Source organism: Cercospora kikuchii (assembly GCF_019650295.1).
Source record: "Cercospora kikuchii DNA, contig_00001, whole genome shotgun sequence".
Taxonomy (NCBI): Eukaryota; Fungi; Ascomycota; class Dothideomycetes; order Mycosphaerellales; family Mycosphaerellaceae; genus Cercospora; species Cercospora kikuchii.
Window position 1 is genome coordinate 4,374,254 of NW_025408582.1, and position 13,027 is coordinate 4,387,280.

Genomic DNA, 13,027 nt, shown 5'->3' on the forward strand with positions numbered 1-13,027 from the left:
TGATATGCGTTCGCCGTGCACCCTAAAAGGCAGAAAGGCACAGTATTTCCTCAAGAGTACTTGCCATCGAGGCCCTGGTGTCCTTGAGCCGAGACGAACGTCTCACCTATGTAGGCGTTCAACTTCTGTGAACGATGTAAGCCTATCGTGAATCGGGAGCAGCGTCCGAAACTTGTCCAACACGTAGGCCAGAGGAATCGACATTGATTAGAGCGAAAAGCTGATGGCTCTCAAAGCTTTGGAGTACATCAATCGGAGACACTTCAGTCGCTGCGTCTACCTTCACTTGGCTGACCCTCGAACATTGACAAGCCTAGACAAATGCAATCGAGCCCGATAGTCTTCTGAAATCTCTTAGCAGCGTGGCAGTCCAAAGGCCAATTGAGCGTAAGACATCTTGGGCGGCTATAGACCAGGTATCGTGGCGAGCTTCTGCCCGCGGCATCTACTGACAAGCTTCTCCAGAGCGTATAACATACCACAGGCTACACTGCAAGTAGCTGAACGTTTTGCGACCGAGGAGGAGGGGTATGAGAGCCAGTTATTCTGTAGTGGTGCATCTCAGAGCACAGAGATTCACTGAGGATGACGCACAGACCGGAAGTCCAAACCGAGAACTTCACTTGTCGAAGATTGCGAAAGACATCACCTTTGCAGGCATGTATCAATCAGACCTGGAAACTGCTGCCACGTGTCAGTGCTGCAGGCCACACGGTATGCCGCAATACAAGGGGCAGCCCTTATGTTTCACCGCCTCCATCTGCCGTCTTTTGCCAACAACATACATGACAGCTGCTACAGATGCAGTGAAGCGTTCGTGCGCCACAGTCATGGCTGGCAGGCGGGTGGACGGTGATGATTGCCTTCAAGCTACAGCTGTTACGATGCGCGAAGCTGACTCGGCGGTGTGCAGTGCATCGCCGAAGCGGGCATGCAGCCACCAGCATGATAGGATCAGCCGGTATCGCTGCCAGAATGGGCGAAGGTGTCTGGCAACGACAAAGGTACAATTGGACTTGTCGCATAATCATTCTGATATATTTCTTAGCCGTAAAACTGCCACTGGCCGAAAGAGGGGTCTTTCATGCAAAGGCTATGCATGCTGCAGGAACTTGGGTCGGGATCAGAGGCTAATGCAGGCCCATTTCCTCCGTTTCAGGAGAGTGTCACCCGATGCTGTGCGAGTTTTGCTGGGCAAGACTTCCGCGACAGTGACACGAACAGCAATGTACGCGAAGCGATGCTGTGAAGTGGCGGCCTCGCGCCGCGTTCGCGTTTTGAAGATGCAATAGCAGGACACTCGTATGCATATGCGTCGGTGTTGGAAAACAGTTGCCGAGACGCTGGTGGGTCCCACCCTGCAGAGTCAGATAACTCCATCATCCTTGCCAGTCCCTCGACATTGCTTGGAGCACATGTTTGGCGTCGCAGAGGCCGTCGCGACGCGGTTTCGTATATGAACAGCGTGACACGGCCGTGTCTGCGCCCGCGACACCCTCCTCGACGCCGCCGTCCGCCCGCACCACCGCCGCGGCACCCACAGCGAGCCCTCTCCGCGCACACGGCAGTCCCCGCAGCGGCGACGCGATCTGCAGGGCTAGGCTGCATCTGATCGTGGCGCGCTCGGCGGACCATGCACCCCTGGACGTGAGCATTGATGATTTCTGGAAGATCGCGCTCGAAGCAACTCGCCTGTTGCACGCGCTCCGACGACCGCTCCCCTACTGCTGCTTGCTGCTGTCACTGCGCGAGCAGCCAGGGCTTGCTGCGCCAAAACGGATGCCGCATTGCGAGTCCCGTCCAGCATAGGGTTGATTGGCGAACCACTGCTGCGTTGTGCTGCCTCCTGCTGCCGGCACCCGCGTGCTCGCCATGGAGCCCCATCAGTATGCGTCTGCCTCTGCCTCTGCATCGCGCTCTGCTACTACTGCACATGCTACTGCCGGCCTGGAGTCCCCGCCGAGGAGTCCTCCCATTCCTCCCAGCATCCGGACGAGCTCACGAGGCTTTCGCGACGGCCACACGAGCACCTCACCACCGGACTGGCGTAGCGGCAGTGGGAGTCCTCCTCGCACGCCGCCTCCTCGAACACGCAGCGAACGGAAGGGCAAACAGCCAGTGCGTCCCGGCGACAGCCCCAACTCGCCTCAAACCATCACGGCGCCGTCCGACCAGCAGCGGTACTCTCATGGGCTGTCGTGGCACATGACGACGCGCGATTCTGTTGTCGACAACCTCCTCCTCTCGCTCGATTCCTTCTCGCACCAGGACAACAGCGCAATGGCGGAGCCGCAAGATCTCGAGCGCCATACCTTTCTACACTCCCTCACGGGCCAATTTCCATCAGGCCTGACCCAGCAGCGCGCCAGAGGCCATACGCATTCATCTTCCGATTCCGAGTTCGCGCGACACGTGGAGTCGCCAGGCAATCGTTCCCTCCAATCTGGTCGAGGCCGACGCAGCAATAGCAATTCGATATCTGGTTTTGGACAGAGCTTGACAATGCGTCTGAAGCCGGGCAGTATGGGGCGGCATAGTAGTGACACGCAGAGAACGATCAACAACAAGAGCGGTATGATGAACGGAGAAACGAGCAATGGCCATGCCAATGGCGCATTGTTGGAGCCCGCTGCCATGCCAGCATTCGCGCGGCGCTCAGTGAGCATGGAGCATATAACAACGGGATCGGGCGAGCCTTCCGTGCTCACGCGTGGGCGGCCGGTGCCTTCTATACACAGCAGGTACGAGTCGAACAACGAATCAGATGGTGAAGCCGCACCAGAACCAGTCATCGCAGCCGGCCCACGGAAACAGCTCAACCCCACCGCGAATGGTCCAGTCTACGTCAATTCTGCAAACCCCAAGGCACAAAAGCCGAACCAATTGCGCAAACAGGCCACGCAGGATAACTTGCGTGGAAAGTCTGGTTATGCGCCAAATCTCATTCCACCAGAAATTAGGACCCAAGCTGCGGATTTCGTCAGGACGGAGAGCATGCGAGCCGGAATCACGGGTCTGCACCCGCCATCCGCGCAGACGACTGTGCCATCCAGTCCTGGGAACCAGGTTAGAAGAAGAGACCCTTCTCCCCCGCGAGAGAAGCAGGGCTTTTTCAAACGCGTTTTTGGAGGAAGTTCACGCGTGGTCTCTTCGCCCACTGAACGACCCAGCTCCAAGCACGTAGGCCAAACTGCGACCAAGTCAGATGCACCCATTCGGTCGGTGTCTCAAGCATCCGCTGGACAAAACCCCAATGCGGAGTCGCAGCACACACCTATCGTCAACATGCCCACCACAACTCAGACTCTCAACAAGAAGCCTTCCTCGTTCTTCAGACGACGCAAGAAGTCCGCATCAGAAACACTGCAGCCGCCACCACTTCCACTTCCGTCTGAAACTCCCACGAACTTTACTGTGAACCAAGCTCAACCCAGTCCGTCGATCAGCAGTCTGCGCAAGGTCATGGATCCGTACCTTTCCCAAGACACACGTGATGTCAATGGCACAGCCAAGTCCAAGGATGAGACGGTGTCACGACCCACCACGAGTGACACCAAAACCGAGGACTCCGAGGACCCCGACATCTTTCATTCCGGCTACACGCCGCCGCTTGATGCATCACTTCAATCACGATATCCAATACCGGTGCAGTACGGAAGTCCAAAGTCGAAGTTGAAAGTCAAGAAACGCAAACCGGACGCCCTGGTCACAGCGGGCAACAAGGGTTCCGAAGACGAGCGGGAACCCAGCAAAGAAACGGTGCGTGGGACAGTGGCTGATCCAAGCATCGAAACGGGCAGGGTATCACCGATTGGTGACATCCCTCCCGATATGATTGCCCGCGACTACAACGACCTTCTTCTTGACAGTAGCAGGCCTAGCACTGGCGATCGTATAATCAGGTCCAAGGCAGACAGTCCAGATTTACTTGGGCCTGACATGAAAGACTCTGCCATCGAACCCAATACCGAGTTGAGCGTCAACGAAGATGGCTGGTACGTCAGAGCGCACTCCGGGCCGGAGCGGCCACCTTCAAAGACGTCCGACCGGTTGGTGTTGAGGCCGACCGCGTCTGAGGAGCGTCTCAACAGAGACGGCGACCTATCCGCCACCGAAGGCCAGACAGTACTCGCTGCCCGGACATCGAATGCATCCGCACCTGGACCCACAGTCGTTCAAGCAACACAGCCAGTTTTGTCTGCGCAGACAAGCCCCGTCCCACAGGCTCTACTGCCTATGGTAACGGTCAACAACAGCCAAGTCAACAAGGGTTCGGTCAACAACGGCTCGGTGTCGCGGAAGTCCAGTGACCCCACAATCATCCGGGTTCCCTCTCCTCTGACAGAGGACGGCGCCGAATACAAAGAGCGTGCGCGCAAGATTTTCGACGGCGACGAAGAAGATGTTCCCAGAGCGGACGCTGCTTCCTGGCTCGGCGAGCGGAATACGCTCAGCACGAAAACACTTGCAGCATACATGGGGCTGTTTGATTTCTCCGGACTCAATGTGCTGGCTGCTTTGCGGCTGCTCTGCAGCAAATTAACCCTCAAAGGAGAAACGCAGCAGTTCGATCGCATCATCACAGCTCTGTCTGCACGATGGTGCGAGTGCAACCCGAATCATGGATTCAAGGCGCAGGACGTCATACACACAATATTCTATTCAATTATTCTCCTGAACACTGACCTGCACTTGGCAGACATTGAGGAGCGGATGTCGAGAAGTGCGTATGTCAAGAACACTTTGCCAACGATCAGACGTGTGGTGCAGGATGCCGCACCTGACGCGTTTGGTGGTACCATCAAACCAACGCCCAGTGCGCTGCGACCAACAATGCCTTGGTCCAATTCAGGTCCTTCTGAACCGACTTCGCCGATCATGACACCTACGTCGCCATCAGCAATAGCAGAGCGGACTGACTCGAACACGATGCTAGAGCCCGCTTCTGCCTCGACCTTTACTGTCAACTCCAAGCGATTGTCTATTCGACCATCCGCAGTGCGCAACGACTCCGATGTCATGACACCCGAATCCGCAGCTAACGGCGTGTCGAATGCACTGGTCAGCAGCCCTTGGACAGGCAATATTCGAGGATGGGAGGCAGAACTGGAAACCATTCTTAAGTCATTCTTTACTTCGATCAAGACTGAACCTCTACCTTTGCACGGCGCCACGGCGCATGATGTTATGAGCAACCGCAATCTTTCCGTGGTTGATATGAGCAGCACGCTGAAGCGCTCTGGCTCCATAGTGAGCAAGGCGCCATCCGAAGCAATGTCGTCCATGTCGTACAGGTCGAATGCCAAAGACTTCCGATCTGCAATGAGGTGGCCTGGCCGAGGTAATCGAGCCAAAGGGAAATTGTACCCACCAAGCACAGCTGGCTCGTCTCGAACCAGTTTCGACGACGGCAGCGGGTTCTGGTCACCAGCTCAAAGCAGCAAATATTCATACAGCAAGACTCTCACATCTGCATCGGTCGGCAGTTTTTCCAACATGTCCGCCATGAACGACTTCAAGCACTCAATCGGCTTCGCCAATGCCCTATCCTCTGCAATTATTCGGGAGGAAACCAGTGGTGGCGAATCCGAGTCATTCTCTGTCAATGGAGGCTTGCTTGAAGATGAAGGGCTTGCTTTAGAGGGAGCGCCATGGGCCAAGGAAGGCCTGCTCAAGCACAAACATCATCTTGATGCACCTGACCGGAAGTCCAGAGAGCGCAACTGGAACGACTGTTTCGCTGTCATCAGCAAGGGCAAATTGACTCTTTTCGCCTTTGGCACTTCCACCTCTAAACAGTCGAGTTCTAGAAAGACACAACTTGGCAGGATTGGAAAGGCAGCCAGCGTGACCGGGGCAAGAGTTGGCGGTGGTGATTGGATGGAGAACGCAGAGCAGCTTGAAGTGTTCGTGCTGCGACAGACGATTGCGTCCACCCTACCACCCCCCGGCTACAGTAAGGCTCGGCCGCACGTGTGGGCTCTCAGTTTGCCAAACGGAGCAGTACATCTATTCCAAGTTGGCACTCCTGAAATCGCCATCGAATTCATGACAACTGCCAATTACTGGTCTGCACGGCTGAGCAAGGAGCCGCTGTCGGGTGGGGTGTCGAACATTGAATACGGCTGGTCCGAACATGTCATCAACTCCGCCTTGACAGATCGATCCGACACGTTCAGCACACCACCTTCCTCGATGGCTACGAGAGGTCACAGCCACAGCATATCGACCGACCGTCCGGGGAGGGGTAGTCTGCAATCTTCGCTTCGCTCCAGCTTCGATACCGGCTACGGCAGCAGTAAGATTAGACTGCCAGCGGACAAGGTTATGATACATGAGTGGCATCCCCCGACGCAGTCAATGATGGCTAGTCAACTGATGGAAGTGGATCAGCTGAGGCAATTGACTGCGTACGTGCAGAACTCAGAACAGGAGCTCGAGAAGCACAACGAGCTTAAGCATGCCATCGAGCTTGCAGTAAGTCGATTTCCCTTTAGCCCTGCGTTTACATACTGACAGGATACAGTACTCGCCCCGCCACCCAAATTTCGCCAAAGCCATGGCCAATTGGCAGCGCAAATCTGACTATCTGCTCCGCGAGATTGTCAAGTTCCGAACATACATTGACAGCTTGTCCGCGGCTCAAAAGGCAAAGGAGGCCTTTTATGCAAAGAAGGCAGAAATCAGGCCTTTGTCGCGCTCGAGCCGTCGTGACGAGGATGGGCAAGAAGCTCCGAAAATCGATGATGTGCTGGCCCCTCGAGGAATTCACACTTCAGGTTAGAAGCGCTGGAGATGGTCAGCGTTCTCCGATGGGCAGTACTCCACAGAAAAGCGGCGCATGGAGAGGCGGAAGACGCTTGGAGATGTATTCGTGTACGAGTAAGACAGCTTCTTCTGATACACCACACGACAGTTTTCACATGTTGAGATGGGATAGCGAGGCGTTTCGAGGGGGAGAAACGAGCAACGAGGATATCGCAGGTTTCATGACTGTAACAATAGGAAAGTACACAGAAACATCAGAGTAATCACTAGTCGCGCCAACGAGCGACGGCAGTTGTCCTTAGGAATGCCATCCTTCCGACCTCTCACTTGTGCTTGCCATGTGAACGGCGCAGCACGCTCATTGGACGCAAGCTCGCCCCACCCGCACCTTCCACGCTGCCTGGACTCCTCGAACTTGCCCACTTCACCACTCAACTCACACCACTGCCCATCGTCGGATCCATGCATCGCTTTTCCAACACACCACCATCACAAGCAAGATGATACTGGGGCCGTACCGAAACCCGCCTTACCGGACGCCCACACCCAAGTCATCTCTCAGCCCGCCGCCTCCTCATGGCAGTACGCGGAGTCCCTCGCCAAAGCGAAAGCTACATCCGGACGAGGCTGATGTGCCCGTTACTGGATGTGCTGCTGGATCAGCACAGTCACTTCGAGTAGATACGACGTGGAATTCAGATGGCAGTCTCGTGGTGCCCGACAGTCCGCGAAGTAAAGTTGCCGAGCGGCTGAAGGACTTAGCTATCCGCCAAGCACGTCCTGCAAACGCAGTCACCAGTCCACAGCGGCAAAGTCCTTCCCAATCACCACGAAAAAAACTCAAACGCAACCCTCATATACGCGACTTGCGTGGAGCTGTGCAAGCGAGGCAGTTATTAGGAGAGGCGGTACAAACACCACCCCACGGTGCTGGTCGTCGTGTGGAGATTCCAGACGGCGAAAGTGGGAATACGCCGCTTGTTCTGGAGGTCGATGAGACGATCTTGGACGATGAAGACTATCCATTGTTACCTCCCACGCCATTACGAGAGGATGGAATTCGCGATCTACATCAGGCCATCGATATGGTTATGTCGTCGGAGGACGATGCAGAATTGGACCATTACCAGCGCCAACGAGCGGAATACCAAACGAGTTCGAGAAACAACAAGAGAATGCTCTCCCCGCCGCCGCCTTCCCCGCTTGGACAGTCCTTACAAGGGACCAACGAGGAAACCAACCTCTTCTTGAGCAGATCACCTGATTCGTCTTTCAGCGACGATGCGACCAGCTTCGATCCGGCATCTTTAACATGGCAAGATTCAGAAATTACCGGACATGAAATTACCTCTCCGGATGATGATGGAGAGGGTATCAACGGAATTGGCTTCAGGCCTACGCCTGCAATTGCTTACGCGCGGAGTCAGAAACGGAGGCAGCAGGTGGAAGGTTGGAAAGCAAGAGAGGCAAAGGAGGCCAGACAGAAGCGGTTGGAACGAAGACGTGGCTCTGGGCGAGGCAAAGCCATCGCCGGTGGTGGTATCGGCTTGGATGGAGCAAATGATGGGTTGGCAAGTGACGGTGGCACGACGCGAAGGACTGTGCGGTTTGCGACGTAATCGCACGGCCGCATGGGCGCAACGAGAGATGTTGATGACTTTCTAACGAGCGATTGAGATATGACGCGCATGAATGGATAAATGGGCTTTGATCGGATACGCAGACCGGTCATCAGACATGAGAGAATTGGAGTGCGATGAGATAGCTGACCACTAGTACTGGAGACCATTCAACTCGATAACTACGAGCAAGCTTCTGCATCGCACGAATCTTGAACGAGCCCTTGCCACCTGCACTGCGACAAGAACCATCTCTTCATCCTCTCGCGCTGTCTGTATCAAGAGCTCTCATCCGCAGCCGTGTTTCGCCCGCCCTGAAGCCGCTCACGTACACTTGCTGCCCTCTCGCTACATCGCCTCTGTACTTTCCTCCCCGCATACCCGCCAAGTGATCGCGCAGCCCAGACCGCATGACCACCACGCGGAGGACACGGCGTCCCGTTCCAGCATAGCTACCCCCAGCACACGATGAGGCTGAAGCAAGGAACGGGAACATTCGGCTAGACATGAGTTGGACCGTTTCCTGTTCTTCACGACATGCAAATGAAGAGCGGAGGGAAGCGTGGATGCGAGCAGCCTTCATCCCGGGTAATGTTGATGGTTGGAATGCGTTCGCATTGCGAGCGAAAGCGACCTGAGGTGAAATGACCCGATGCCATCACGGTGATCGAGGGACGCCGAGATTCGAGACATGGTGGGGCGTTTCGCGACTTGCGACAGCGTATGTCATCGCCGACGTAGGTATGCGATACATATAGAGACACGCGACAACAATGTCAGCAAGCTTGGGTTCACAGCAGCAGCAGCAGCAGCAAGCAGGTGCAGTTGGTGGATGCGACGGCGAGCGAGGGAGAAACCGGAGTGGGCACGATGTGCATCTGCCAAAAGGCCCGCAAACAGATCGTGCTAAGCAGAAGGACCCTCGGTCGCCGACATCTGTGATTGGCTGCACAGCGTTGGCGGGAAATCCATGCAGGTGCCCCTCTTGCGCGGTTCGTCGAGAATCTGGGACGCGACTTTAAAAAGTCTAGCAAGGGAAGCTAAGCTTGGAGCGCGGGCGTGAAAAGCTGTCTACCGCCTTTTTTTTTGCCTTGACTCTTCGCTTTCCGTCCTTCTTCCCATTGTTCTTGCTGTGTGGACCGAACGACCCTCCAAGCAGAAATCAACATACACCAGTTCCTCGTCAAACAACAACGACAGCTGCAAAAATGGCCGCCGACGGAGTCAATGGCGCCCACCTGGCTTTGCCACAGAGTCATCAAGACCTGATGCAAAAGTCTCTGGTCGAGACCGACCCCGAGATCGCGTCTATCATGACCGACGAGATCAAGCGGCAACGCGAGTCGATCCTCCTCATCGCTTCCGAAAACGTCACTTCCCGCGCCGTCTTCGACGCTCTTGGGTCACCGATGAGCAACAAGTACAGCGAAGGCTACCCAGGTGCTCGCTACTACGGTGGAAACGAACACATTGACCGCATCGAGCTTACATGCCAGAAGCGTGCACTCGAGACTTTCCGCCTCGACCCCGCCAAGTGGGGTGTAAACGTGCAATGCCTGAGTGGCAGCCCTGCGAACTTGCAGGTCTACCAGGCGATCATGCGACCACATGATCGTTTGATGGGTTTGGATCTGCCTCACGGTGGACATTTGAGCCATGGATACCAGACGCCTTCGAAGAAGATCTCCGCCGTGTCAACGTACTTTGAGACGTTCCCATACCGAGTCAACCTGGAGACGGGCTTGATCGACTACGATCGCCTCGAGGAGAATGCTCTCATGTACAGGCCAAAGGTGCTCGTCGCTGGTACTTCAGCGTACTGCCGTGAGATTGACTACAAGAGAATGAGGGAAATCGCGGACAAGGTCGGAGCATACTTGATGATGGACATGGCACACATTTCTGGTCTCGTTGCTGCTGGTGTCAACAAGTCGCCATTCGAGTACGCCGATATCGTGACAACGACTACCCACAAGAGTTTGCGTGGCCCACGTGGTGCCATGATCTTCTTCCGCAAGGGTGTGAGGAAGACTGAGATCAAGGCTGGCAAGGAAGTCCAGGTTCTCTACGATCTTGAGGGCCCTATCAACTTCTCTGTCTTCCCTGGTCACCAGGGTGGCCCACACAACCACACCATCACTGCTCTTGCTGTTGCATTGAAGCAGGCTCAGACGCCAGAATTCCTGCAGTACCAGCAGCAGGTCATCAAGAACGCGAAGCAGCTCGAGAACTCGTTCAAGACCAAGGGCTACAGACTGGTGACAGATGGCACAGACAACCACATGGTACTCCTTGACCTCAAGCCTCTCGGTCTCGACGGTGCTCGTGTGGAAGCTGTTCTCGACCAAGTCAACATTGCTTGCAACAAGAACACCACACCCGGTGACAAGTCCGCTCTCACGCCTTGCGGTATCCGCATTGGCACACCAGCCATGACCAGCAGAGGCATGGGCGAGGCCGACTTCGACAGAATCGCAGGCTACATCGATCAATGCATCAAGCTCGCCACCAAGGTGCAGTCGGAGCTGCCCAAGGATGCGAACAAGCAGAAGGACTTCAAGGCCAAGCTTGCTGGTGGCGCTGCGAACGTCCCTGAGGTTGGCACGCTCAAGGCAGAGATTGCTGCCTGGGCCAGTACGTTCCCTCTGCCAGTCTAAACAGTGGTACGGGTGTATGCATAAATGGGCGTTTAAATCGGGGGACTGTGGGCCAAAAAGATACTACTACCTTCAACACAAGCGTGGTGTTGGGGGGATAAATGCGTTATGAGTTGTGCGGCGTTTCAACCTGCTGCTATGAGGCTGTTTATGTACTCTGAAAACAATGATATCCACGAGCTGTAGCTGTAGCTCCTGTTTGCCAATAAATGTTCGTAGCGTGATTCGCTCAGCGGCCCATGCATGTAGCTGTGAAGAAGGGAGCGCCTCGACCGTTCGATGATCGGAGCAGCACAGAAGGTCCCTGAATGTGACGTACCCGCGTAGCAACTTCCTTCTTTGTCCCACGTCGTCCGTCCCTCCTTCCAAGTGCTGGACTGAACGCAAACACAAACCTAGGCTGACATACACACCTTGCCGTCCCGAGTCCGAAGTGTGAAAAGCATAGCAATCCTATCACTCAAAACTTCCCGCTCCTATATACGCGCAGTCGCGACACATTCGCGACTGAACCACTTCCCACCACCATCACCCCCTCCTCCGCCGCCATGTCTAACGCGCCGACTCTGATCAATCTGCCTCCGCCGCCGAGCGATCCTCAGACCCCAAGCGAGGTTCCGTATGTGCAGAGAAGAGCCTCTCGCATAGAGTGCACAACTGACTCGCATTAGATCGCGCAGCGGCACGCCCAACTCCACCACGACCTCCATGAGCGAGCTCTCCACAGTCGCAATCAAAGACGGTCACCGCGGCCACCTCCCCCACCACCAGCACAGCCAAGGGCCCTCCGGCCTCTCCAACCAACTCGACGCCGAACGCGCTGATCGCATCTCCCGCCTCGCTGGCCTCGAACGCGTCACCACCGCTCGCAACCCTCAGACACCAGGCAGCACCGGCAACCTCACCCCTGCCGGTGGGGTCCACGGCGCCCAACAAGTGCCCCCCGCCGTCAGCTATTTCGACTCAACTGGCAACCCAGCTCTCGGCCGCGAACGTAGCACCGTCGGCAGTGCCTCAGCCACCGGCTCCGTAGGCGCTCGCACTACATGGGCCGGCAGTGAAGCAGGCGGAGACTTTGACAAGATGTCAGAGAGCCAAGACATGGACATGGACACTTCGTCCGTTGGGGGCATGAGCGATATGGATCGAGACACTGGTTCGCTCGTGGGCTTTGGCGAAGGAGCTCGAACACCTGCTCGTCAGAGCACCGTAGGTCCATCGAGCGGCGGCGTGCCGGGCAGTCGGTCGGGTCCTGGTACTACGCCAACAGCTAGCCAGAGTCGATTTATTGACGGCATGACATACGACGAGGGCGTAGTGGACACGAGTACGGCGGGTGTCGGACGTTCGGGACAGCAAGAGGCGGAGCGCATCATGCGTGAGAACATGGACACGACGAGCGATGACCGTATGGGCCCCTCTGGCTCGAATATGGGAAGGCATCAGGGGCCTGACCTGGGACGGTTCGGATTTGAGAAGTAGAGACTTTACAAGACCAGGTGCAACTGACTGGCTTCTTTGACGGCCTCTCTGGTACGATGAGAAAAATGCTCCTAGGCGCTGCCGGACAGAGCTTGAAAGATTACGGACAATTTCTGGCGTTAGGGATGGGTGGAGAGACCAACGTGAGCGACATGAGTATTCTGTGAGATGACTTCACAGAAAGATGAATATCTTGCTCGGGGATTAGCGACGGGAATAGGTCACTCGGATTGACCAGAATAGCGTGAGGTCTGATGATATGATACCAAGAAGAAAACTTGCCGAATCAGCAGAATAGCTTCTCTCGCTTATGAAAGCCGCTAGGAGCTATATGCTGAGTCTATGAAGAGAAATGCAAATGCAATGTATGATGATGACGACGATCGTACATGGAGGGGTTGCTCTCTCCTTGCAACGATAGCGAGCCTTTTGGTCATGAAAGTCGTAATGTACTGATTCTCCTTCCAATTATATTTCCGATTGCCTCGTTCCGCCATACCC

General features: G+C 55.6%; 4 protein-coding genes across 4 annotated transcripts; all 4 read left to right on the forward strand.

Annotated features, from left to right (window-relative positions):
- Positions 1 to 1,872: 1,872 nt before the first annotated feature.
- On the forward strand, positions 1,873 to 6,784 carry CKM354_000170800 (uncharacterized protein; the record flags this gene model as incomplete). Its single annotated transcript, XM_044796840.1, has 2 exons — positions 1,873 to 6,477; positions 6,527 to 6,784. 2 exons carry the CDS (start codon positions 1,873 to 1,875, stop codon positions 6,782 to 6,784), a joined length of 4,863 nt encoding a protein of 1,620 aa, XP_044652775.1.
- A 484-nt stretch (positions 6,785 to 7,268) lies between these two features.
- CKM354_000170900 (uncharacterized protein) lies at positions 7,269 to 8,387 on the forward strand (the record flags this gene model as incomplete). Its single annotated transcript, XM_044796841.1, has 1 exon — positions 7,269 to 8,387. One exon carries the CDS (start codon positions 7,269 to 7,271, stop codon positions 8,385 to 8,387), a length of 1,119 nt encoding a protein of 372 aa, XP_044652776.1.
- A 1,208-nt stretch (positions 8,388 to 9,595) lies between these two features.
- On the forward strand, positions 9,596 to 11,044 carry CKM354_000171000 (glycine hydroxymethyltransferase SHM2; the record flags this gene model as incomplete). The annotated part of the gene is made up of 1 exon (XM_044796842.1): positions 9,596 to 11,044. One exon carries the CDS (start codon positions 9,596 to 9,598, stop codon positions 11,042 to 11,044), a length of 1,449 nt encoding a protein of 482 aa, XP_044652777.1.
- A 548-nt stretch (positions 11,045 to 11,592) lies between these two features.
- On the forward strand, positions 11,593 to 12,526 carry CKM354_000171100 (uncharacterized protein; the record flags this gene model as incomplete). Its single annotated transcript, XM_044796843.1, has 2 exons — positions 11,593 to 11,663; positions 11,716 to 12,526. The coding sequence occupies 2 exons, from the start codon at positions 11,593 to 11,595 to the stop codon at positions 12,524 to 12,526; spliced, it is 882 nt and encodes a 293-aa protein (XP_044652778.1).
- Positions 12,527 to 13,027: the final 501 nt, after the last annotated feature.